General features: G+C 39.7%; 1 protein-coding gene across 8 annotated transcripts in view; it reads left to right on the top strand.

Moving 5' to 3' along the window:
• Positions 1 to 27,849, top strand: part of LOC122560227 (protein phosphatase EYA1-like) — a 270,247-nt gene that overhangs the window by 78,418 nt on the left and 163,980 nt on the right. For 3 of the 8 annotated variants that reach the window (XM_087994796.1, XM_087994798.1, XM_087994797.1), the window contains 3 exons: positions 5,781 to 5,905; positions 20,662 to 20,727; positions 23,067 to 23,130. In XM_087994796.1, coding sequence (XP_087850922.1) covers positions 5,785 to 5,905; positions 20,662 to 20,727; positions 23,067 to 23,130 — 251 coding nt within the window. In that variant the 5' untranslated portion in view covers positions 5,781 to 5,784. Of the gene's footprint in view, positions 1 to 5,780; positions 5,927 to 20,661; positions 20,728 to 23,066; positions 23,131 to 27,849 lie in introns of all 8 variants that reach the window. The other 5 variants (XM_043710684.2, XM_043710688.2, XM_043710685.2 and 2 more) reach the window with 2 other exon arrangements.

Raw genomic sequence — 27,849 nt, 5'->3', positions numbered from 1 at the left:
GGCATGAGTTCAAATATCAATTGGAAAATATTAAATAAGTATGTAATTTTTTTGAAAACTGTAATCAGTAATGATATTGTTTGAGTGCTATTTCTAATGTATCATTTTGAGTGACCATGAAAATATGGTGTTTTATTAAGGGAAGGCAGTTTGCTGCCCTGTACTGGTCTGGTCTGGTATGAATGTGACTCAAGGGTGACAGCAATGTGGTTGACTCTTAACTGTCCTCCAAAATGGCCAAGCAAGACATTTTCTTAACATAAACAGATATAAGGGCGGGTTGAATTTCCATGATGTTGTTTGCTGAGAATAAACAGACAATTGAAAGATATCCTGTAGAATTTCAACCTCTGAGGACTTAACTGGACAGACACTTTACAAAGTCAAACTACGATGTCCGGACCTTCCTCGACATTTGTTTTAACAGATGAACAATAGAACCATCGACTCTGGTACAATTCATATATATTACTTTACAATAACCTGTTATATCCACAAATACGTTTAACAGACCTCAATTCTGAATAGAGCTTGGAAAGACACAAGGAAAATTCATTAAGATTATTTGTTTTTTTTTTCACTGCTCACTGATTTCTTGGTCCAGCAATATCTCAATTTTAAAATGTTCATCATTGTGTCAAATACTTCCATATTCCCACCATTCTCTAAAACCTGTTCAGTGCTTCCATTCTACAAGGACTCTGCATTCCTGAAATTCCAGTCTTTTTTGCATCCCCAATTTCTTTTGGTCCACCATATCTTCAGTTGCCTAGGCACTTGGCTTCTGTTGGAATTTCTCCCTCTCTCCATCTTCACTCCCTCTCTCCGCCCCCCCTTTCAAGTACTGCTTAAAATTTACCTCTGCTATTAAGCTTTTGGTCAACTATCCTGTTAATTCTTTATGTGGCACTTTGTCTGATAACAGTCTTGTGACGCATGGGACAGTATTGCTACATTAAAAGCCATTACAAATGCAAGATACTGTTGCTGCGTAGTCTGCTCTTTTGTGGTGGCTGTTGTTTATATGGGTCACCCTTGCTCAAGAAACGTGTGGTCCTGGAGAGATTCAGCTGGCTGAAGCCAATTTTTAATATCAGTTTTGTCCTAAGTTCGCTTAAAGGACATTGGATAAAATGTGAAAGTTTCTGAATTTAATCAGACTCCTGTCATTTATTTTTATTTTGCCCAGCTTTATGTGCTGTAGAAACTTGACTCAGCATGCTTACAATCCCTCCGTCTCCTCAGTGCTTAAACCATTCATAAACACTTCAATTAATTGGGGTTTGTATCCATACATCGAATTCAGTTTATACATGCACTTACAGGGTCTGTCTTGTGCGATTTAAGTATTTATTTCAACCCTTCTGATTCAAGGCATTCTGAATTTTGGTTCATCATTACTGAAAAACAAACATTATCAATTTAAAATTGAGGAAAATAATTTACAAAGATCATGAGGTCAAATTTTGACTTTTATGCTTGCCTTAGTGGAACCACATACAGGGCCATCCATACTATTGGAACATGGTGATCTGCGACCCATTCCTACAGAGACTTAGAGGATGGCTCGTGTACTGATGAAGAAAGGGGAAAATCTCACTAGTGTGCAGACCAGCTACCTATTCTGCTGACACCACCTGGCCAGCCTAAATCTTTGGCTGAAGTTTGCGTGGTATTATTACCCCATTCACACTTTCTTCAGAATCCCAATCAATGCGGACAATGTGATTGGGGTAGAGGCCTGCTTCTCGGTTTCAGGCACCACTTCATCTGCCTTGTGAAAGTTGCAGCCAAAGTCATTATTGGAGTTAATCTGCTGACCAATCTTGTCAATCCCATGTTTGCCGTCTTGATATGCTTCCTAATCAGCCATAGTGATATCCAATGAATGGTATATAAAGAAAATAATTTGCTTTTATGTCATTCAAATTTCTTAAAACATTTTAAAACACTTTACAGAAACCAGTTTTTCTTAAAATATGTTCGTTCATAGAAACAGCAGCTGCAAGGTCCCAGAAATACAGCGCCATTTCCCCTGTTTCTGGTGTAATGGTTAGGGACCGATTTTAAATGAGTTGGAGACAGGGACTCCATTGCAGCCAAAAAGGCAGACATGTTTATCAATATTAGACCTGTCAGTATTGCACTGGGGTGCTGGCCTTGAACATGTACTCAATTCCTGGACTAGGTCTTAAGATCATAACCTTCTCAAACTGATACGAGTATTTTCATTGAGTAAATGGTAGCCACATTTTAAACTTCAAGATTTCTTTATAATAATAAATTGAAAGCACAGTAGCCTGGAATTTCAGTGGGCATTGTCACTGTTTTATGGGCTTAGAATGGGTATAGTACAACAAATTCTGGATTAGTGGTGCTGGAAGAGCATAGCAGTTCAGGCAGCATCCGAGGAGCAGTAAAATCGACGTTTCGGGCAAAAGCCCTTCATCAGGAATACAGACAGAGAGCCTGAAGAGTGGAGAGACAAGTATCCTCGGATGCTGCCTGAACTGCTGTGCTCTTCCAGCACCACTAATCCAGAATCTGTTTTCCAGCATCTGCAGTCATTGTTTTTACATAGTACAACAAGTGGCATGTCTGTGCTCAATCTGTGCTGCGATCTACAACAGCTACCATATTGATTAGGGCTGCTCAGTAAGTGTCTCAGCTGCCTGCCTGAAACTGATGTCACTTTCTTGTATAGGCATATCATTGGTCTAAACGCTTGTAACCCAGACGTCTTTGCCAAACAGTCTAGGATTGACCATGTCTTGCACAGTGCATGCTACAGTTTCTTCAGGTGCTCTCCAGTGACCCACCAATGCACCACTGGAGGCTCCAGGTTTAAAAAGATCATGCCTTAGATTTCCTGCTTTGTTGTGCTGGGTATTTACTGCTCAATTTGATGAAACCATTGCAAAAAGTGACCAGTAAGTTTGTGTAAAATATGTTGAGCACAAATCTAATTTTCTGAGATCTCTTGTGTTAGTTAAAAAAGCATTATGTGACAAAGAAACTGCCAATGCCATTGCTCAAGTTCAGCTATTGGAGTTTTTCATTAATTTTGTTTGATTCCAGGAAGCTCCAAAAATTAAGTTGATTCGTTTTGAGGCTAAAGACATTAATAGGCACGTTTTAAAGTATGCATTTTTCATTTTGCCAAGAAAATGACTGCCCAGGAATATGACTAGTATTTAAAGCCATGCCTTATGTTTAATGTCAGTGTAATCTCAATTAATGGATTAGGTGCTGCGATCAAAAATGCATGATTTGTGATTAATTAGTTTTCAGCTGTAAGAATCAAACTGCACAACTCAAACCCATTAAGGAATATTTTCAAAGCAATTAAAAACCAAATCACAAAACCGTTTGCACTTGTTCATGAAAGAATTTATATTTGGTAACAAGCAAATGGTTTTTGTCAGGATTTGGAGATGCCAGTGTTGGACTGGGGTGTACAAAGTTAAAATCACACAACACCCAGGTTATAGTCCAACAGGTTTAATTGGAAGCACACTAGCTTTTAGAGCAACGGTTTTTGTCAGTTACTTGACGAAAGACAACACTCCTGAACATTAGCACAAGTTTGGCTGCAATTTGTGTCAAGATTCACAATTTTGCCCAAAATGGAAATTCCACCTAATTTCCCTTATGTAATTATAGGCCAAGGGAAACCTAAATGCTCTGCTACCCTCCTATTGCACTGCTGCTAACACTTGCCCTGCCTTTCTAACTGATGCCTCCCACCTCACCCCCTCCTATCTCAGACTTTCCTGAGACAGGTCAGGCAGCATCTGTGAAGAAGAGCAACATTAGTATTACAGCCCATCAAGTTCAGATCACCTCTCCAAAGAGCAGCACACCCAATCCCATCCCAAAATCCTTCATTTCCTGTGGCCAATCCACCTAAACTGCACATCTTTGGACTATGGGAGGAACCCCACAAGGAGGAGAATGTGCAAACTCCACACAGACAGTGACCCAAGGATAGCATTGAACCTGGGTTCCTGGTGCTAACTATTGAACCAGCATGACACCCCAAAGATGGATTTTCATCTGATGAACAGTCATAAACTTGGAACATTAACTCTGCTTCTCTCTGTGAATATGCTCCCTGGGTAGCTGAATTTCTGCAGCTTTTTTGAATACTTTAAATTCCCAGAAGCTGCAGTATTTTGATCTTCTATTCAAAGCATGGAATTGTAGAACATTTGGTCCTAAAACTTCCATTTATTAATTTGATGGTTTGTCCCCCTCATATAGTATTAAGGTTAACTTTTTTCCTTTATAACTTGTTGTGAAAATGCTTCTTTTCCTGGGTGAATAGTCCAGTGGTTTTCCAGTCATTCCTCATAATGCAGACCACTGATATTGGTGATCAGATTTGCGATCCTTCTTCACTCTGTCTGCAGCACTTGTACATTGCTTGTTCATTAGAACTGGACCAAGGCGCAGTCTGACCAGAGCTCTGCACAGTGTGACCATGACTTCCTCTGACTTGGAGGCTCTCTTTTCCTCCACATCCATGTATGATGGAGCTCTATTGCAATTAGCAGGGTACAAATCACTTTACTGAGTTGATTGTATTTTTGAATTGAGAAAAATGTCTACTGGTGGGGATTCACTGAGGAGATGGGGCCATTATTTTGATTACATCATTACATTCTCTGTTTCATAACATGGCTCACTGTTCCATTAACTATTCTGCAGGTTCATGGCAGAATTCCTTGTCGTAAATGTAAATGATTTAAAAAGTTCTCCATCACAATAATTAGTTATTCCAGTGCTTGGATCACATCTACTTGGAAACAAATCTTTTAAGCATTCTCTATTGTCCTCCTGGACGCGAGATGGTTTGGTGACTGAAAATAGAGCATTCTGTGGTGGAGTAGAATGTTATTCAACTTTCAGCAGTCATGAAAGAGGTTTGATTGTTGAGAATAATTACATTTTTGATGGCATTCTTTTTAATGAGAGCAGTGATACAGATTTTTCCAATGAAAAGTTACCACAAAATTACTATAAACAAACAGCCATTCGAGATGTCTTGTGAATATCCCTTCAGAACAGATCAATGACTATTTATGAGTTAAGAGTATTTCTTTTTCTATTTGTTGGCAGTAAACTTGCAACAAAAATGAAACTGAAACAATGTGTATTTGTTTAAATGTGGAGTTAATAATCTCTAATGCTCCTAAGGGAGCTGCAGCACTAATGTCTATGGCTGGTCACACGATGATTGAAGATTACTAAGCCCAGAATTCAATACACCTCTCCAGTCAGTCCTCATAACTCAGATTTCCAACACTCGAGATTTCCACTCCAGTACCTAGCAAAAAACTTCTGTGCCAAGTTAAGACTTGCTACGTTGATATTTGTAGAAACATGCTGTGAACGTTTTATTACAGATTCTAGGTAGGGGATTCAGGAATTTCGGAAACTTTAGTGTGCAAAGACATGAAAGTTTCAGCATTAATTAAAATGAATTACTATATCACAAATTCGCCAAAATTGACTGCTTAACTTTAGTAGCGTTCAGTTATATTGCTGTGTTTTGAAAGTTTTAGATTTTTTAAATATATGGATAGATAGCAAAATTACTTGTGTATTTTGATTTGTCCAAGACATTTTAAGGCATTCCTAGAGTTCTCATGAAGACTTGCTGTTGGTATTGGTGAAACAATCTATTTGGAATTTTCATGGAAAATTAATTTTCATTGAAATAGATGCATTTGCTGATGAATGATGACCTTGTACTGATTGTTACTTTTTTCTGTCAGGTGCATGGAAATGTTAGATTTGGTGATCCCACACAATCTGACTGGAAGCATTGAGTGTCCCAACAATTCAGATTTCAACAGCGCTCAGATTAGTAACATCTCAGTCTCATCAAATGGCAAGGAAGGTAGGAGAACAAATCTAGCAGGTTTGTTTGCAGCTGTTATCCAAATCTGTACAAATATCTGGAAGATGTTGTCACACTGGGAAAATGACAAGAAGATGACAAAATGGGGATAGTCAGAATTCTTTGAATGTTGCACAAACAATTACATAAGTCATACTTACATCATGAGAAGGAAGATCTCTGCAAGAAAATATTCAGAGTTCATTGTACTTCTGATGAGCAATAAAGTATTTGACTCATAGAATAAAAGGTCTTTTTGTCCTTTGGAAATTACTCATAGCACACTTTGATTTTTTTTTGACTGGAACCATGCGTGCGCAACAGTTTGTATTTATATTATGCTCATCATGTCACCTTCAGTTCTCAGAACACTGATTGCTCTGAAGTGGGCAAGAGACAGCGTGCTAAGGCTGGGTGACTGGACTCAAAGCCTATTATAATAAAAACTGCAAAATTTGCAGATGCTGTAAATCAGACAAAAATGGAAATTGCTGGAAAAGCTCGCAGGTCCGAGCATTTATAACTATCTTATTTACATTTAATAGTGCAAATCACTTGTCATCAAGAACATTATTTTGAGGTAGATATTTTAATTGACTTTCTATGGCATTCATCTGAGGTAGGTGCACCTTGAACTCAGATCTTCTAACCTAGAGTTAGGTTAGATTTGGTGATCCCACACAATCTGACAGGAAGCATCAAGTGTCCCAACAATTCAGATTTCAACAACGCTTACATTAATTACATCTCAGACTCATCAAATGGCAAGGAAGGTAGGAGAACAAATCTAGCAGGTTTGTTTGCAGCTGTTACACAAACCTGAACAACTATCTGGAAGATGTTGTCACTACCATTGTCCCATTGTGATTTTTTTTTTCCTCTCCCAATGCTAATGCTCCTCCAGCAACCAAATGCTAATTTTGTCAGGCTACAAATTCACTCCATCTACACAATACTATTTAATTACAGAAGAGTCTTCCTCCTTCCTCCTGACTCCCCATCTCAATTGTTGACCTCCCATTGGAGCTATCACTGACATTTTTAGGAAAGGGTAGTATACCACTGGAAGTTAGCAGGCAAAAATGCCAAAGAATGATGGTGGTGGAATTTTATAAATGATTCCCTTTATTGCAAACTCAATTTGCATAATTGAAGGATGCAATTATCAGAGGCTGCGCAATGTCTCATAAAGAGGGAGAATAGGTTTGAGACAAATAGAAATTGCTGGAAAAGCTCAGCAGGTCTGGCAGTATCTGTGGAGAGAAATCAGTTAACGTTTCAGGTCAAGTGACCCTTCCTCAGAATGTACAGTACAAAGCTGTGTGTAAATTGACATCTTAGAAAGGTCACACCCTTCATTCATAACAAAATACCATGAAGAAGTGTGCATTCATGGCATTGAACTCAAGACTTTGTTAAATTTTATGTAAAGGCATCCACTCAGTTCCATTCTGCTTGAGCCTCTTTACTCACTTGAATTGGGAGATACTTTCCCCAGTCAACATGTTCAGAGACATTATTAATACATCTCTAGACTAAATGGGACTTGATCCCAGGCCTCCTGACTCAGAGGTAGGAACTCTATCACTGCACCTGTTGAATTTGGAAGCTGTTGATTTCTTTCATGAATTCTTCAATCAAGCCTGAAGTCACAGCACTAGGTAACAATTACTCCATAAGCCATCAAGTTTAATTGCAATGGAGTTTTTTTTTAAAGTTCAAGGTTAGTTTTGCTTATTATCATGTCTCCAAATTCTCTTTACTTATACTATTGCAGAGAAGCTTTCTATATTCACTGCAAGCAACCACACAGACATCAACTTTTGTAAACATTAGGTTGCTTTATCCATGTCACACAGACATATTAATGTCTTTATGTTTATACATTTTTTGATTAAAATTCCTTTAAAAGCACTCAAAGAAGCCCACTTGTGTAACCTGTCTCGTGTCCAAAATCAGTTTGTGAGAAAAGATTTGCGGCTAACCTCAGCACAAGTGAAATATTCTCCTTTATGAATCAGTATTTCAGTTAAAATCTAAATTCCTGCGCTATGAGATGTGAAATGCTGCAACTTGCAACCCAATGTATTCACCTGGAATAATCGTCTATTCAGAGAACTCAATGACTCACAGTGAGAATGTGTCGTTCCTGAAACATTAGCTCTAGTAGGGACTAGTCTAGAATCCTCAATGCATGTCACACCACCACTAATACAAACATCTGATCGCAACATCATTTACACAAGTGTAGGCATAGCTTGCCAATCTTAAATACATAACTTGGCACTCAAAATCTTTTGGACATAAATAGCCCTGGTGTCAGTTTATTTTAACCTTTTTACCTCCGAGACAAAATATGCTTATTAAAGGTCTGGATTCATATTAAACTCCATTCATAAATGTCAGCAAAACAGTGGGGATCAGTGGAATACCAGAATACTAAATTTATTCAATAAGTAAGAGACTTACTTCTTCATGTGTGCCAAACGCAGGAAAAAGTTTTGCTGATGTGTGGAATGCATTATTTTTCCTTCCTATATATATATATATATACTGCAATTATAACAAATATCTGGACAAATATTTCACTTGTTTTCTCTTTATTTTTAGTTATGTTTTAATGAGAATTATAAAAGGTTGCACAGAGCACCATAAGTCACGTCATTATATTGTATGAGTTGTATTTTGATTACCTCAAGTACTAACTGTTCCTTGATTTCCAACACTTCTTGTTAGAATTAAGTGTTACTTCCTTAGTCAACTTTGGCTTTAAATTCTACTGTTTTCCATGAGAGTTATGCATTTGTAACTGTGTAGTTTTTAAGGAAGTGATATTTCTAGCCATTGTCAGAAGTACAGATTTGGCTCAAATATGAATTGGCTGCTTTTCTGAAATGAGGTAAAAACAATGACTGCAGATGCTGGAAACCAGATTCTGGATCAGTGGTGCTGGAAGAGCACAGCAATTCAGGCAGCATCCGAGGACAGGCAAAATCGACGTTTCGGGCAAAAGCCCTTCATCAGGAATAAAGGCAGAGAGCCTGAAGCGTGGAGAGATAAGCTAGAGGAGGGTGGGGGTGGGGAGAGAGTGGCATAGAGTACAATAGGTCAGTGGGGAAGGAGATGAAGGTGATAGGTCAGGGAGGAGAGGGTGGAGTGGATAGGTGGAAAAGGAGCTGGGCAGGTCGGACAAGTAGCTTCCTCAGCCCTGAAGCTAACAAACTAACTAAACAAACTAAAATGGTCACTTCAAAGTTTTGAAAAGCAAAGGAAAAGGAAGATATCTTTGGATGTGGTATTACACATGAAATTGTGGCAATACAAAGCAAGGTCCATTGAATGTGGAGATTAAATAAGTTGGTGATGACAAGTGAGAGAAGTGCGAAAATAGAATGGATACATGTGAGGACCACGACATTATGATACAGGTTGGTTGAGGAAAAAGGAAGACACGTTAAAATGGATATTGTAAAATACCGTGGTCTACTTCTCAATCACCCTTAACACCCATCCCCTCACCTTCTTATTGCAAGCACAGGGGATGCAATGCCTGTCTTTATACTTTTTCCCATCTCACCATCCTGGGCCCCCAGTGCTTCTTTCGAGTGAAAAAGCAAGTTACTTGCACTTTTTTCAATTTGCTGTACTGTATTTGGTGCTCACAATGCTGTCTCCCTTTCAATGGGAAGACCAAACAGTTTGGGTGACCACTTTATGGAACATATATATTGAGTTTACAAGTTTAGGTCCAGTCATCCAATCCCTATCATTTAAGTTCTGCAGCCCACTCTTTCTCTACGTCTCAGCCTCCAACACAATTTCAATGCAGCTAAGTGTGAGCCTAAGGAACAACCCTTCATCTTTACATTAGACACTTTACTCCCTTGTGGTCTCAACGTGATGTTGAATTCAACAATTTCATATCATAACTTGTGAGCTTTGTTTGGAATGCAGTTGTTAGTAATGATTCTGCTATTCCCATTTATACTACTTTACACCCTTTCCTTTTACCATTGAATGCAATACAGGCACAATTAAATCACAAACCTTCCATTTGTTCTTCATCCCTTAACCTCTTCACTGTCTCTGTTCTCACCTGAAGTTTATACACATCTGGCCTGTCCACAACTATGATGAGGATTTATCAACTAGGCTAAATTTTACCAGTCATTTGGAGGTAGACTGGATGGCAGGGAGACAGGCAAAATAAGACAGAGTGGCATCAGGTGCCATGTCCTATATATTCCCAACTTCGTGTCATCTGCCAGTGGCAAGAGAGACAATGGATGAATGGCCTGCACAGAGTAAATTGATCCAATTACATGGCCAATGAAGATTCTATGTGGGTATTTTGCCTGTGACTAGGGATACCTGCCACTGCATGGTGAGACTGTCCAAGAAACCTAATGGCCTGATCTCAATCATCCAGGTGCAACTCCAGCAGTGACCACTACTAGAAGGAGTGCTGCTGACCCACCTTTTGCAAGTGGAGTTACCATTCTTAATAGGCTCAACAGCCCCTTGGCAATCACCTTATTGTTTGCCACTGGCAAAATGTGATCTTACTGCTGGACGAAGGCTGCTTTCTTCCTGCTTTGAGCCTCTGTTGCTGGACTTTGGTGACCTCTGTCAATAAAGCTTGCTCGTAAAATTTCTCTCTCCACTGATATTGCCTGTTGGGCTGATCATTTACACCATTTTCAGTTTCTATTTCAGATTTTCAGCATCTGCATTTTAAAAAGTTTTTTTCACAACATTTGGTCATAAAAATGTATTTAACTATAAATAAAGGCAAGCAACTCAATTCCAAACCACCTACTTCATAAATGATAATAATAATAATAATTAATAACACAAGTAGCCTGTGCTTAGTGTGTATATCTGCAGCTGGTTGTTCTGGACACCACGCTTCAGGAAAGGTGCCCAGTTTTTGGGGAGCGTTCCATTTATTAGGCTAAAGCCAGGGCTGAGGAACTTTAGTTATGAGTAAAGACTAGAGAAGCTGGGATTACTCTCCTTAGAGATGAGGAGGTGAACAGAGGCTACACTCTTCTGCAGCACTAACTTTCTCAGCTTCCGATCTTCCAGGTCAGTACTTTCTTTATAAGTGGATTCCATTGCATCAAGGTACACCTAAAATCTACTCTGTTCTGGTTTCCTACTCACTTAAGGCAAGGGAAGACAATAAATTATTGGTAGAACTTTGTAGAAATGAGCATTTCTACAGGTCTGTGACCCCACAGCATGGCGTGTCTCCCAACTGGCTAAAGATTTTGGAAATTCTGATGTGAACATGCACTCTGCCCCCATAGCTTTCTGTCTATGTATTAACTTGCCAGGTATCTAACTTCATGTATGAAAATTCATGAATTCGTCTTGAGTTTAAAGAAAAAAAACATTACTTTCAGTCAGATCATTTTCTGCCTTGACAGTCAAGGCAGGAATTGATGGAATGAATCACAGAACTCTCATCCCTTTCATTTTGGAACAAAATTACCACAAGGTGGTGAAGTGGGAAATCTAACCTTGTGACTTTAGTGGTTAAGTCTGCTAATTTGCATAGTAACACTCCCATGCCTGGTGCACCCAATCCTAATATGTTCACGCACTGTTCTATTGATTTTCCAGCAAATATTCCCCACTCCATCAGTCCTTTTGTTCTATCTCATACCTGGGTCTTGCAGCTAAGGTTGCTACCAATGAAGACTACAGAAGTTTGCATTGAGGGGACTATTACCATTTGGGGTTGCATTGACTTTACAGTATGCCCAATGCCTGCAGAACTTGTTAATTTCATAACAGTATCTTACTTCAGCAATAGCAGCGCTAATTATTCAGAATCTACTCAACAACATCATTCTAAAAATCTTTCTTTTTGATAGAACTCAAACCTAACGAGATACTGAAATGTTTAGCTGGTTATTAGTGACCGTGCCCCTTTCAGGTGTTATCTGTGGCTCAGTAGTTGCACTCTCACCTTTAAATCGGAAGGTTGTGTTTGAGCCCCATTTCAGGACTTAAACATGTTATAAAAGCTGATGTTCATGTGCAATACTGCACTTTGGAGGTGCTGCTTTTCCAGTTGAGACTTGAAGTCAAGTCTCTGTCTATCGTCTTAGTACAGGAATCTTTCACATCTATCTATGGTTAGCACTGCTGCCTCACAGTGCCAGAGACCCGGGTTCAATTCCCGTCTCAGGCCAACTGTCTGTGTGGAGTTTGCACATTCTCCCCATGTCTGCGTGGGTTTCCTCCGGGTGCTCCGGTTTCTTCCCACAGTCCAAAAATGTGCAGGTTAGGTGAATTGATCATGCTAAATTGCCTGTAGTGTTAGGTGAAGGGGTAAATGCAGGGGAATGGGTCTGGGTGGGTTGCTCTTCGGAGGGTCGGTGTGGACTTGTTGGGCCGAAGGGCCTGTTTCCACACTGTAAGTAATCTAATCAATGCCAGGGAATGCTGCCCTGTGTCTTGGCCAAAATTTATTCCACAATCAACATTGCTAACACAGACAATCAGGTCATTATCATATTGCCATTTATGGGAACCAGCTGTGTGTAAATTGGAGGCCAAGTACCCTGCATTATAGCACTATCTACATTTAATTGGTAGTAAGATAGTTTTTTTGTCATGCTGAGGTCATGAAAAGTGCTATATAAATAGAGTTCTTTATTTTACTTTCTTTCTTTCAGCCTATTGATGATTAATTATAAGCTTGAGGTTATGTGGATTCTCAGTTCATTCCACAATAGCATTTTATCTCTGTGCTGACATGGTGTTATAAGTACATTATCTCTGTTATTTCATGGAGGAAAGGGAAGTAAAAGAATGTAAAAATCTGTTCAAGAAATTACTGGCAGCAAAGCTTGTTGAACAAGTTCTTACAGGTACAATCCATGCCTTTGTTACAAGAGGTTAATCAGAGGCTGTTGGCACTTGGCAAAAACAGTTCACTGTTGTGTAATGAATTTAATCAACCAAAAATGTGTCATTAAAATCTGAATGTTGATTGCACAGTAAAACGCTTCAGTGATGTTTGGATAAACTGATTTGAACCATCCGTCTCAGTTCATATAGAATATAGATTCAAGCCATGCAGCCAAACACAAATTATATGTTACTTTTAGTTTAGTGGTCCAACTCAATCTCTGATTGAGTAGAAAACCTAAATTCTGATGGCCTAATCACAGGTTTTGCCCAAAGAAATTTCGCTCTGCAGCTAGACTACAGTTAGTGTAAATGCAAGCTCAATCTTGAAAGAAAAAAGAACAATTTTACATTCATGTGCCATCTCTCAGAGCTTCAAAACATTCCAAATCACAGTACAGGAATATAGAAATGCACGTAAGATTACAAGGCTTTGGATCAAGTGTTGGAAAATAGGATCAGAATATTTAGGTGCTTGTTATGGCTGGTATAGACTGAATGGGCTGAATTGTCTTTTTGTGTGCTGTGTACATCTATGTCTCTATAACGTTTTAAGTCATTTTAAAGTGATGTACAACACACAGCATCCAATTTGTGCAAAGTAATTCTCCACAAACAGTAATGTGACAATGACTTGTCTATTTAAATTATGTTGGTCAAGGGATAAATATTAGCCAGAATATCAGGAAGAACTCCTCTGTTCTTCTTCAACCGAACATTAGTAGCTTGTTACATTCTCCTGAAAGGTAGTGGATATTGGATTAATGTCCCAAGTGCACCTCTAACAGTACAGCTCTCTCACCTGCCCTGGAGTGCCAACAGGGATTTTGTACTGAAGTCAGTAAACTGGGACAAAAACAGAAGTTGCTGATAAAACCCGGAAGGTCTGGCAGCATCTGTAAAGAGAAATTAGAGTTAACATTTCAAATCCAGTGAGTCTCCCTTAGAAGTTCTGAGTTTTCCAGCAACTTCTGTTTTTGTTTCTGATTTACGGCTTCTGCAGTTCTTTTGTATTTTTGTCACTGAACTGGGATTTGTGGCTGGAACCTTCGTAGGCAGAAACTGGAGTATTTATCAGTTAAGCCTCATGTAAAAGCTAAAGGCAAGCTAGGATTGTCAACTCTCACTGAATGTCTGGAGATTTTATCACCTCTTGACTTGAACTGCTACCGCCACTCTCCCTTAACTGAATGGTTAGTTAACAAAAATAGTGCTGTGTGATTACATGATCACAACTGTTGAACCATTATAGACCAGGATGATCACACTTACGATCCCTGGTCTCTGCTGTTAGGTTGGCCCCAGATGATGTTACGAGTTGACTTCAGATTTTCCAGATTAGGAGAGAGAAAATCAGCAAGTCTCTCGCATGCTGAAGTGACATTTGTATGAGTTGAACCCAGGAGAGAAGTGGGGTCAGCTATGATACTGAGAGCAATCAGTCTGTTGAAAATGAAGGTCAATATTCACTTGGACACTTGGACAGGGTAGCAGAGGCCATCAGATCCATGGAACTGAACCCAAACAATGAGCTAGTATTTTCAGGACAGCAGAGAAGACTAGAGGAGATAATGGGAGGGAAATAAAAGGATGTTCTGATCTGACTGAGACAATATTTGCATGCTTGACTGTTCCAGTTCTTTTATCCCCCAAACTGGTTTTGTTTCCAACGTTTTTCTGTAAAACTCATTTAATAAAATTGTATTCAAATGCAATTTCAGAGAATAGCTTTTTCATTCCTAATTAGAACTCACAAATAAGTGGCTCTCAGAAAATGTATCCCCCTCACTACTTCAACACAAATGCTATTGTCATGATTTCACTGTGTTTAAAAAAAAAACTGAACCAATTTACCTTTGGCTTGTGTGTGATTTATGCACCCCAGTGTGCTAAATGCATGTTTCTTTTTAACTTTTTGGCAAATTTGATTATCTATTCACCTGCAAAGGAGGACCTTCTGACAATAACCACTTCAGGTGAGGGTTTGCAAACTCCTGCCAAAATGAAAAAGGGGCAAGAAAGGATTCTCTGCAATCTCCCTTTGCTGTAACAAAGTGCTCTCATATATTGTGGTCTTTACTGAGACTGCATAAGAAAATGCAAAAAGCAGACAATCTATCCCAGCATTTTGTAGCCATTTAAAAGGAGGACACATTAATGAAGTTTTGAGGAAATATATGGGAACCTAGTTTTCATGAAAAGGGTTATAGAATGCAAATGGACAATGTTGAACGCATTCACTCATTCCTGGTAAGAGAGCTTAATGGTTAAGTTAATGGATGAAGCACCCACAAGTCGTGAATGTAAATTCCATCCTTTGTAAAATGTGAGATAGGAATACCACCAAAGAATGATGAGAGAGATTAAAAGATTATATCTTTTTTTACATGGCATATTCTATAAACAAACAATCCTAACGGTCGCAACATTGAATATGGAATTCAGGAAAGCTTTTGAGAGTTAAGACATTAAATAGGTTACTCGTTTCTTTCAATTTATTTTTGGATTGTCATCTTCACTAACATGCCCATTTCTAGGTACCCTTGTGATGTTGGTGAGGAGCTACCTTCTTGAATCACTGCAGTTTAACCCAGTAACTGTGTAGGAAGAGTGATAACATTCCATGCCAGGATGGTGGTCGAATTTGGAGGGGAGCTTGCTATTTTCCATCTTCCTCTATGTGGTAGAAGTCATGAGTTTAGAAGGAGATTTGAAGGCATTTTAATGACTGGCAGTAGCGTATCTGTGTGTCACTGCTGACACTGTGCTCTTTTCAGAGAGTCACACAGGTGTAGTGGGTTAAATGGCCTTTTTTTGGTTATAACATCATTAATTTCCTGTTTTAAAGTTTCCTATATTTAAAGAACAATTATGGATTGGAAACTAGGCTAGTTTGTGGGAAAGGTTATGTCTCACAGCTTGAGAGTATTTTTGATGAGGTGACAAGAATGATTGATGAGGGAAGGGCAGTGGATGCTGTCTACAGGGACCTTAGTAAGGCATTTGATAAGGTTCCTCAAAGGAAGCTGGTATAGAAGGTCAGGTCTCATGGGATCCAGGTGAGCTAGCTAGATGGATGCAATACTGGCTTGATCATAGAAGACAAGGGGTAGCAGTGGAAGGGGGCCTTTCCAAATTGGAGATCAGTAACTAGTGGGTGATCTGATTATTAAGGTGCAGATGACACCAAGATTGGCAGAGTTGCAGATAGTGAGGAGGATTGTCAAAGAATACAGAGGATATACATAGATTACAGATTCAGACAGACAAATGGCAGATGGAGTTTAATCCAGACCAATGTGAGATGATGCATTTCGGAAGATCAAATTCAGATGAGAATTATACGAAAGATGGCAGAACTCTTAAGAGCATTGAATACAGAGGGATCTGGACATACAGGTCCACAGATCCCTGAAAGTGGCAGCACAAGTGGATAAGGTGGTGAAGAAGGTATACAGCATACTTGCATACATTGGCCAAGTCATTGAATATAAAAGGTGGCAAGTGATATTACAAGTTATAAAACTTTACTTAGGCCACATTTTTGAAAAATGCTTGCAGTTCTGGTCGCCACTTTATCAGAAGAATGTGGATGCTTTGGAGAGTGTGCAAAGAAGGTTTACAAGGATGTTGCCAGGTCTGTGGGTGAGGGGGTTTCAATTATGAGGAGAGGTTGAATAAACTTGTATTGTTTTCATTGGAAAGACAAAGGGTGAGGGGCGACCTGATAGAGGTCTACAAAATTGTGAGAGGCATAGATTTGATTAGATTAGATTACTTACAGTGTGGAAACAGGCCCTTCGGCCCAACAAGTCCACACCGCCCCGCCGAAGCGCAACCCACCCATACCCCTACCCCTACATTTACCCCTAACCTAACACTACGGGCAATTTAGCATAGCCAATACACCTGACCTGCACATCTTTTGGATTGTGGGAGGAAACCGGAGCACCCGGAGGAAACCCACGCAGACACGGGGAGAACGTGCAAACTCCACACAGTCAGTCGCCTGAGGCGGGAATTGAACCCGGATCTCTGGCGCTGTGAGGCAGCAGTGCTAACCACTGTGCCACCGTGCCGCCCACTATTTGGTAGATAGTCAGAGGTGTTTTCCTAGGGGGAAGAGTCAAGTAAAGGAGGACACAGGTTCAAGGTGGCAGGGGAAAGTTTAGGGAAGAAGTGCAGGGAAATAATGGGTTTATACTCAATGGAGTTTGGAAGGATGAGGGGGGAATCTGATTGAAACATACAGAATACTAAATGGCCTCCACAGGGTAGATGTTGGGAAGGTGTTTCCATTGGTAAGAGAGACTAGGACCTGAGGGCATAGCCTTAGAGTAAAGGGAAGACATTTTAGAACGGAGATAAGGAGAAATTTCTTAAGCCAGAGAATGGTTAATCTATGGAATTCCTTGCCACACAAAGCTGTGGAGGCTGGGTCATTGAGTATATTTAAGACTGAGATTGATAGGTTCTTGAGTATCAAGGGGATCAAGGCATACGGGGAGAAAGGGGAAGAATGGGATTGAAAAACTTATCAGCCATGATTGAATGGTGGTGCAGTCAAAGGGGCAGCCTAATTTCTGTTCCTGTGTTTTAAGGTCTTATGGAAAATGTTTCTCACACAGGGTAGTGGATGCCCAGAATGCACTGCCAGTGGAGATGTGGAAGCAGGCATGTTTAGCAACAGTTAAGGCATATCCTGATAGGCACATGAATGGGAGGTGAACAGAAGGTTAGAAACTACATATAGGCAGTAAGTGGCAGGTCTAAATAAGGGCTAGGAATTGATGCAGGCTTGGCAGGCCAAAGGGTATATTCCTGTGCTGTATTGTATATCCTTAGCTTGCATTCTCTTCTTTGAATCATAGAATCCCTATAGTGCAAGGAGAAGCCATTCTGCACCCACCTTCCAAAGGGCATCCTAGCCTATCCTTTCCCAATAATCCACCTAGCATGCACGTCCCCAGTCACTATGGATAATTTACCTTGGCCAATCCATCTAACATGCACATCTTTAGACTATGGGAGGAACCCAGAGTACCCGGTGAAAGCCCATACAGACCCAGGGAGAATGTGCAAGTTCCACATACACACCCAAGGCTGGAATTGAACCCAGGTCCCTGGCATTGTAAGGCAGCAGTACTAACCATTGAGCTACCCTTCATTCTTTAAATAATTTAGTTGTATAGATATCCACAGTGACTGCCATAAATAATCATATCTGAAGCTCTTTGAAGCAACTATACAAAACGCTGGTGCGGCCACACTTATAATATTGTGTACAATTCTGGTCGCCCCATTACAAAAAGGATGTGGAAGCAGTGGAAAAAGTGGAGATTTACCAGGATGTTGCCTGGTCTGGAGAGAAGGTCTTATGAGGAAAGGCTGAGAGACTTGGGTCTTTTCTCATTGGAAAGAAGAAGGCTAAGGGGGGATTTGATGGAGACATACAAGATGATCAGAGGATTAGATAGGGTAGACCGAGAAAGACTTTTTCCTAGGATGATGACGTCAGCTTGTACAAGAGGGCATAACTACAAATTGAGGGGTGATAGACTTAAGACTGATGTCAGAGGCAAGTTCTTTACACAGAGAGTGGTAAGGCCATGGAATGCCCTACCTGCTAAGGTAGTCAACTCAGCCACATTAGGGTGATGTAAACAATTCTTAGATAAGCTCATGGATGATTTTGGGATATTTAGGCGGACGAGCTGAGAAAAGTCCACAGGTCGGCGCAACATCGAGGGCCGAAGGGCCTGTTCTGCGCTGTATTGTTCTATGTTCTATTTTAAAGGACGATGCTAAGAACTGTGCGATGAAGCTCTCCTGCTGTCCTTCCTGTGATTTTTCCATACCTGTGGCAGGAGAATTTCTAAAACTCAGATCTAAAGGTGCAAGCCAATTTTACTCCAAGTTTTCAGAATTCGTTGTCTCCTGATTTCTGGCAGGAAAGCCACCACAGGGATTCACAGTCTGTGGAAGTAATTTTAATATCTTTGCCTTTCTGCCTCCATATCTGCCCTTTTATGTCATGAATAGTTATGTTTTCCTCCTCAATAAAAGTAGCGAATATTTTCTCCAGTGATGTGCAATAGGAGCAGTGATAACTATGTAGAAGCTGCCCTGCAGCAACTCAACAAAGCTCTTTTGAGAGAACCTTCCAAGCCTGTGATCCCCATCAGCCTGACATTGCAATCTCCTGGCCTGGCATGGTCTCTCAGTGGCACCTGGCTGTCTCTCACCCTGGCACAATAGTGTTTTGGCAGCTCGTGGCAGTCTTTTGGCTCACTGTGGACCTCTGGCCTCGAGGTCATTCCAGAGTGGTCTCCCGGCCTCTAAGGTGAAGCTCAGCATGATCTGGAGTCAAGGCCCAACTCAGACTGAAGGCTTGGTACCAATGTGAACTGGATTGGAAGGACTGGTGTTCTGAACTTTTTATTTCTCTATTTTCTCATTTATTCCTATGATCTGTAATTGGACTTTTTATTTCTAATTTTTGATTCCTAAGAACTTGTACTGAAGGTACCTTGTACCTAAAATGGCGCCTTAAGTGGTGTCTTGTGACTTTTCAGTGTACTCATTTGAGTACATGTGACAAGAAAGCTAATTCTATTCAAGTTAAACTACAACAGACACATAGGATCATCACCCTCTGAAAGCTCCCCTCTGGACGACACATTATCCTGCCATTCCCTCACTATACTTGGCCTTAAACCTGCAACCCTCTTTCCAACAACATTCCAACCCAGGTGGACTGCAGCAGTCCAAGGAGGCAGCTCACCACCATCTACTCTAGGAATCAGCAATGATTACTATCAATGCTAACATCCCATGAATGAGTTTAATAAAAATCTGATGAGTGCCTCAGTTGATTAATTCCCCTGGCTCTGTTGCTGTGCTCAAAACTTAACTACTTCAGGATTTATTTTGATATCAGTAGAGGCTTCATTCACACTTGCAAAAGTCCCAACACCTCTAAGTTAACAAGACTGTAATTGGAAATTTACCATTAAGCTGGATAAGTCATTAAACTCAAAACATGTAGAGTTCAAGAGCAGAACAAAGGAGAAAAACAGCATTGGCAGCGGGAAACAAACAGGAGTGAAAAGGGAAGAGAAAGGTAACGGTGCAGGCTATTTAACTAAATGGAAATGAGGAGTTATAGAAATCAGAGGCAGAAAACTAAACATAGTTTTACAGTACTCCCCAGGACTTCACACAACCTCATTGGCGTATTGGATAGAGTCATCAGTATGGCCAATTCACAACTAACCTGGTTTTACTGTGTCTTAATGTGTACCAAAATTTGTTCATTAGGCATGTTAACCTCAATGCCTAAGTTCCCAATATGCAGTACTTTTGCACAGGCTCTGTGTCAGCTTTTGGATGTTAAGTTCATTCATAAAAAATTAATGCTACAAGCAGAAGAACAAATGCAAAATAAATGCAGAAAATCAAAGAGTATTCAAATATTGAAACAAAAGCTCATACCAAAGAACAATGGAGCATGAAGACAGTGAGAACAAGATATTTGTTTAGCTGCCTTTCAGCTCAGCATCATCAAGATATAAAGAGGAAAATCAAACACTAGGTATTGGGAATCCACAATGAACAAGTGGTATTTGGTGCACAGAAGATACCATAGTAAGGATGACTTGTAAAATGATTTCATTTATATCCAAACTAGCCCAACTGGTTTTAAGAGAAGGAAGTAGAAATTATTATTTTTCTTTTTTTTCTTTTTATTCTCTTTTGATTTTGGAATTTTGCAATTCATTTTCACAGCTATCCCTTCAGTGTTCAGTAAATTATTTATCCATTTTTCACAGACAAATCGGAGTCGATGAGCAGCAGTGAAATTTCCACAGCAGCATTGGAACAATTCTCCAATTCAGGTCAGTTTAACATTTTAATCCTGAAGCATACATGTGCATTCATTAATGAGTAATCAGAGAAGGCATATGTCTCGGGATTTTGGCCTTTACAGTAGGGTGGTACCAGGTCTCTCTCCTGCCTACAAGTGTGGTAGAGGCAAGTTCAACTGAGACACTCAGGAGGGCATTGGATGATTATTTGGTTAGAAATAATGTTCAAGGATATTGAGAAAAAGCAGGAGATGAGCAGTAGAGAAAAATGCTCATTTGAAAATGAGTGTAGACTTTTGTGATTCTATGTGAGACTCATCTCTTCAGTCACAAGGACGTGCACCTCTCCAACACTTGGGCAGCTGAGAGATCCAACTTTAATGATGCATCTTGGATGGTTTTGGACTAATGCATAATTGGGCATGACTACCTGCAGATAGGAGGCACTGAGGTCTCTCTCTGTACGTTTGGTGAAAAGCCTTCTTTGAATCAACAAAGTGGAAATAAACACGGAGGAGACCCGAGCTACCAAAATTGGGTGTCAGGACACCAAGCGAACTAAAATTTTGGGATGTGTGGGCTTTGAGGTAGCAATAGCACCCACGGAACTATGCCAGAGTTACAACAGCCATATAGTTGTCCTTCTGACTGTCAGTGAGGGGTCATGACAATTTTCAAGTCTCAAAATGGGGTCAATGATGGAAAGAATGTGGGAACAACTTTTAGCAAGCACATCAGAAAGGTGTTTCTACAATCACGAAGCAGGCAGGTGAGTTAGGTAACGTAGATAACTGGAATGATGCTGTAAAGTAGTGGGTTGGTCCTCTCTCTGAGTTAAGTTATCCAGCTTCTAACTATAGCATGAACCAGAATTGAGCACATCCTGTACATTTGAACCCCACTCTGCAAATACAAATTCAAAATCTATTTATCTCATTGTTCCATTTTTGCCTTGAAAATGCAGTAGACAATATATTGCATTCACAATTAAAATATTACTGCATTCTGAAAGGTAAGTATGAAGGGCCATCATAATTTGGAGCCTATAATTTAGACATTGTTCACATAAACAAAAGGTGTGCCACATTCATCGTCACTGGCGACAACCTTTGTTTATCACACTGCCTTATGTTCCACCTTTTCAAGTACCCAGTGAAGGCGATACTGAAGCTGCAATTACAGCAACTGCTAGGGTTACCTAACACATGCCATTGATCTCCAACATATTTAATTCAGGAGCACTTAGCATTATAGCTGAACACAGCGTGGAAAACAAAAGACTTTTCCAATGGTTACCTTTCTGACTGATAACCAGACCTCCTCATCATTCCCTTTGACCTTAAGGCATTGTTGTAGATTGAAAATAGCTCCAGAAACTTCATGGCCCAAAGGGGAGTCATGCCAACTGGTCCACATGCTTCCAACCAAGGCCTGCCCTTCTCATTTGATGGGTCTCCTGGCTAAGCCCCTCTGAGGTTTTACTTTAATTCTCCCCTCCATGATGAAGCACCCTTATGGTTACCTTGGATGTTTGCTCAGCCATTTAAAATCTGTGTCTGAACATTTTGCTGCACTGATCTCACCCTCAACTACTGTAGACTCCAGACCTCCACTTGTTCCTGACTTTGGGGCTCTTGAAGCCTGCAGGAAATCCCAGCACATACAGTCCAGAAAAATTATTTGTTACAAGTTAAGCATTATCAGATTTAGAATTATTGAATTGCAAAAATAAGTTTACACACCTGAGCTATACACTGCCAATTCATGTAGCACATTTTCAGTCATTTTGGAGGCTACTGTAATTCTACTTTATAAGCCAAAGATAATTTATACTAAAAGTGTTAGACATATTTCAAATATGAACATAAAAATAGTTTAAAAAATCTCAATGTTGTTGTGTAATGAGCAGCTCCATTCAGAATTTAATCATTTTAATTTGTGAATGGAACACTTTTACAATATGCATGCACAGTAATTCTAATTACAGATCATCCTATGTTTACAAAATACAAAGACACTCTATTGCAACTGTACCAGTTGCCATGGCAATACTGTTTTTTTTCTTTCACTCCTGTCTGCAACGGTTGCCTATATAATAATGTCCCACCTATACAGCATTTGAAACCCACACCTATGCAATAGTTGATTTGCTATTGTTTACATTTCAACCTAATTAATTAATACTTTAGCAAATGAAATAGGACTTATTGTAAACAAATCATATTATGAAGCCCTGTGGGGCAAGACTCATGACAATCAACATTTATTTAGTGAAAACATACTATTATCTATGCTGTAGGAGGCATCCCTATAAGTCTCTGTTTTCAACAGTCCATTACATTATCTAATTGCTTGGTTTTCATTTACAGCTAATAGCAGTGATCTCAGTAAAAGGCAACCACACCAGTTTTCACCCCAGATTTATACTTCAAAGTAAGTGTATTGTACAAAATGTTATATTTTAATCTAGATAATGCACTGTAACTTAAATTCTTAATCATTGTATTAATATTTCTATTGCTATCTTTGCTGCTGAAGACAGAGTAATTACATCTGTGATGTGACCCATTCTGTGATGACCCACTTTAAATTTATTAAACAATGAGAGATTTAAAAGTATCAGATCATGTGCAGAAGCCAAGAATTACAGAGCTGACACCATGTGACTGGGATCCACAAGAGTTAATTTCATCTTCTTCATTTGGGCAGTAATCTAACAGTGTACATGTAGCACCCATCCAATTTTCATTGCTATAGACCAAGAAAACTGAGAATTTATGATGGCCCAATTATCTTGTCCAATGGTTGCTCGCCATCTTATTAAAACATGATCATTCATCAGTTAACAAAGTCGAAATAAATTATTATTCAGTTGCCACCTGATCAATCAGTTGTATTCTATTTTCTGAATAAAGATTACTTGGCTGGTCAAACATTTCTATTAGAGTTTATTTTTGTCAATAGCTCGTCTTAGTTCTGAAGTTTGTATTTCAGACCATCTCTGAACAATTGACCCGTTAACATTAGGAGACCATTTAGGAACTTAGACCAGAATTTCTGCTCCCATATTAGGAGCACAAAGTCAGGAAAAATCCCAAAGTCCACAATCCTGACTAGGGAGAAGGTGCACTGCACATGGTCTAGTTTTGGTTCTGGCAAAGTGTGTGATAACTGAAGTCAGGCCGAATGCCACTGGAAACAGATTGAGGTAACCACAGATGCTGTCAGGTGTCAAGGTTATTTCAGGAAAACAATAAAACAAAAGACATTCCTCTAGCCTTCAACCCCCTCAGCCTCCCCCACTCACTCCACATATCCACCATGTCAATATGAGTCCCTCACTACATGTCCACAACTCCTGATATCCTCTAGGCCAACCTGTGCTCCCCTCACACATGGCCACTCACACCTTTAGTGGCAGCCCATGTTCCCATCCATCCACATGGTCCCTCATGTATTCTTTGTCAACCTGCACTATTCTATCCATCCACTACCATGATACTTTTTAGTGCCTGTACTAATATAGCCTCAACTAATACTCCCCTCTCATGATTCTCTTTCTCTATTCTATTCTTTACCAGCTCACACAGCATGAAGAGACCTCAGGACTCCTACTGAGATGAAAAATACTTAACTGTCTATTAATGACATCACTTATCTTAAAATAACCACTTGCAATGATTAAAAACTCATTTATTACATTTAACCTCCTTCAACTACTTAATCCATTATAAAAACAAGGACTTGAATTCATCAATCCATTTCAAAGACTTTGCAAGCATTTAGAATTGAAGTTCAAACTGTAAAGCAACAGGCACTTGACTCTGATAATTACAGGTTGTGAAATCAGATGTTCAGCACAAATCCTTTAAAAATAGTTCTGGGACTTATGTAAGCAGCATGAAGTGGCAAACGCAACTTTATTACATTGCAGAGATTTTAATTGTCAAGACATTAAAAGATGGGAGATTTAGGTGTCTTGATAGCTTGACAGTTCCAATGTATTTCACAATTCCATTGGCAGCTTGACAGTTACCATGAAAGCTTGATTTTTTTTTCCATGATCACTTGACAGCCGACAGTTCCAAAAGAGTCAAACTCTATGTTACACATTTTTTTTGTCATCCTAAAAGGTACCTTACCTCCCCCAAAGTAGTCTACCACTCCAAAGAATTTCAATAGTGTTAGACATTCTCCTGAAAAGTATAAAGCCTGCAAGTCATATTCTGGACATCCCACTAGTGAAGGCAGCTGCTGTTTAACAGTGCCCTGGGTTTGTGAGTCAAAGACGGCCAAAGTACAACCTGCTCCTGTTCCTTTACCACTCTCCTCCTTTCCCCAGTGAAAATAATAGTAACTGGGTTTGAGGCCTGAACTTCTGGAATCTGGGTTCCAGCACCAAGTTGGCTAAGATCCTCAGAGGATGACGTAACCACCTCCTTCTTTACAAAAATTCAAGCCTCAGTCTGCAGGTTTTAAACATTGGCGCAAATGTAATCAATTTATGGGGACAAAAATCATAGAATGGTTACAACACAGAATGAGGCCATTCAGTCTATTGTGTCTGTGCTGTCTCGCTGCAAGAGCAACTCACCTAATGCCACTCTGCCACTTTATCAGTGCAGCTCTACAAATCTTTTTCTCTTCACATAATGATCCAGTTTATGTTCGTAAACCATAATTGAATCTGACTCCACCACACACACGAACCTTAGTTTTTGTTCCTGCATTGGGTGCTTTGAGGTTGGTTCCTCAAACCCAATCTTTTAAAATGGCTCCTTGTATTTCTGGTGGGAAGGTTGGACTAGGACCTCCATAAACCGTATAAGAGGCTGCTAGTTTCTGAAGTGGGTTTTCAACCAGCCCACCTAAGGAACCAGCATTGTCATCAAAGGTGAAAAATAAAGAATAAAGCTAAAAACCTCTCTCCAGCTCAGTCCAATATGCTTTCCATGCCGCATGCTTTCCTCCCTAGACTGCTCCACCAACCCACATATTCTCTCATAACCCCTCTGCCACCCTGTTCCCATTTAAGTATCCATCAAAATGTTCTTTTGAGGACACCTGAAAATGAAACGGGCCACATAAGGTGTTTTTTTGTGAGCAGGCACTTTGAATGCCAATCACCTTTTTTAAAAAAACCTCCATATATTTGGAGTTCAAGTTCCTTGACAACTTTGCCAGGCGCAATGAGTTTATGCACTTTTTCCATATACGCCTACCTTTTCACAATCAGAAAGGGTACTTTACCTCTAATAAAGGACTCTGTAGCTCCACCGAAGTTATTCCAGGACCAGATTTAAAGGGATATCTTATATTTTTTAAAAAAAGAGAGAAATGTAAAACGTCCCCCAACCCTCATCCCATACATCCCTCATAACCTCTCACCTACCCACATACGTCATGCCCTACCTATGTCAACCCATGCAACTTGATGCTGTCTCCTTTCCCCCCATTGCCCTCTACCCCTAGGGTAACTCAGTTCATACTTTCTCCCATCTTACTTTTCCCCTTCACCTGCCATGCCAGCTTGAGTGACCACAAGTGTTCATGCATATCAGAGAAAAGTTATTCTTCCCTAATGTTCTACATTCCAGACCACACTCTATTGAAAAAAGGACTCTCATTAATAAAAGCACATGTTGACAGTTCTTAATGTGACAGAATTTACTGACACTTGTTTGACAGGCCAAAACTCATTGACATTTCTAGACACTTACTGACCGTTCCATTCAGGGATTAATGCATTTTTTACGCACAATCCTTTGCACAGTTAACAGTCTCAAAGGGCACTTGATACCCCTCCGAACAGTTCCTGACCCTCATAATAACGCTGTCCTATAACCATATTGCAGGGGTACCTCAGCTCTCCAAAGGGGTATACTGGCTATCCAAAAGAAAATAAATAGCAACAGATCTGCTCTTACCCTATCAAATCTCCACCGTTCGAATTTCAGATGCTAGGGATTCCAAAATCCAATTTCAGTCAAGGCAATGAATCATTTAACTTGGGATTCCTGACTGCTTCTTGGATTTTTCTACAACCAGAGACACACTCTGATGCAAAGGTCAGGCAAGCTTGCAGTGAATTCTGTTTCCTAATCACTTGCTGCATAAAAAAGTTCTCCTCATCATTGATGCTTCTTTTTCCAACCTCCTTAAATCACTGACTACTGGTGTTTGACCATTCCAACAATGGGAATATTATTTTCTCTCTATCTGCTTCATTCTTGCATCTTGTCTAATTCAATTGTAAAGTGGCTCTCCCTACTATATCTTCTATCTTTTATTTTGAACAGTCAGGAGTTTTTGACTGAAATACTCATGTTGCCCTCTGTACCTGAGAGATTATTAGATAGGAACCAGTATTGTAATAAATTTTCATTTTTGTCTCCCGTCTGTTTGCAAATTGCACTGTTTCTTCAGTGTTATTGTCAAGATTGGTATTTTCCTAATTGCTGATCAATAATCCATTTATATTTCCTGTAAGTTTCTTTTTTTTATTCTGTGAAGATATTTGTATCTTCAAGTGCTTTTTGTATTCCCATCCCACCACTTTTGTCAACATAAGTCTGTTCCTCATATTTTAGTACCTTCTCAAATCCAAGTTCCTTCTGTGCATTCTGTTTCTCCTGCCTATGTTGTTAATCTAATGCTTGCAATTTTGACCTGCACCATCTGCCTCCCATAGTCCAGGTAAAGTCCTTTCCTGGTTGCACTACCTGCCCTTCCCATTAGTCAATTCCTTGTATGGTACTCCAGATCACTTATTGCCTGTCTGAATTTTCCAGAATGAAAATTACGTTCTTCTTAGGAATGTGTAACATTATTCATTTGGGTGTAACCTCACTTCATTGAGGTGTGAGTGTGGTAATGTTGAATGAAGGGACACATGCCAAAATATGGAGGCTAGCACTTGGGATGTTCTGTTAATATGGTAAAAAAAGTAAGTGCAAGTATAAAAGCAGAAGTCTGAACTCATTACAAGCTTGAAGTTATGGACTGGGTGCATTTGATGACTTGCTTTGAAAAAGAGTGTATGTTCTACTTTATAGTTAGAATTTTTAAACCCTCATCTACAGTTCCTGTCACAGAGTAAATGTCCATATCACCCAAAGAAGCCTCTCCTTTCCATCAACCAATGAGTTAATT

Source organism: Chiloscyllium plagiosum, unplaced genomic scaffold (genome assembly GCF_037043375.1).
Source record: "Chiloscyllium plagiosum isolate Xiang-an unplaced genomic scaffold, Cpla_swu_hap1 HiC_scaffold_15, whole genome shotgun sequence".
NCBI lineage: Eukaryota > Metazoa > Chordata > Chondrichthyes > Orectolobiformes > Hemiscylliidae > Chiloscyllium > Chiloscyllium plagiosum.
This window is presented reverse-complemented; position numbering and strand designations above follow the sequence as displayed.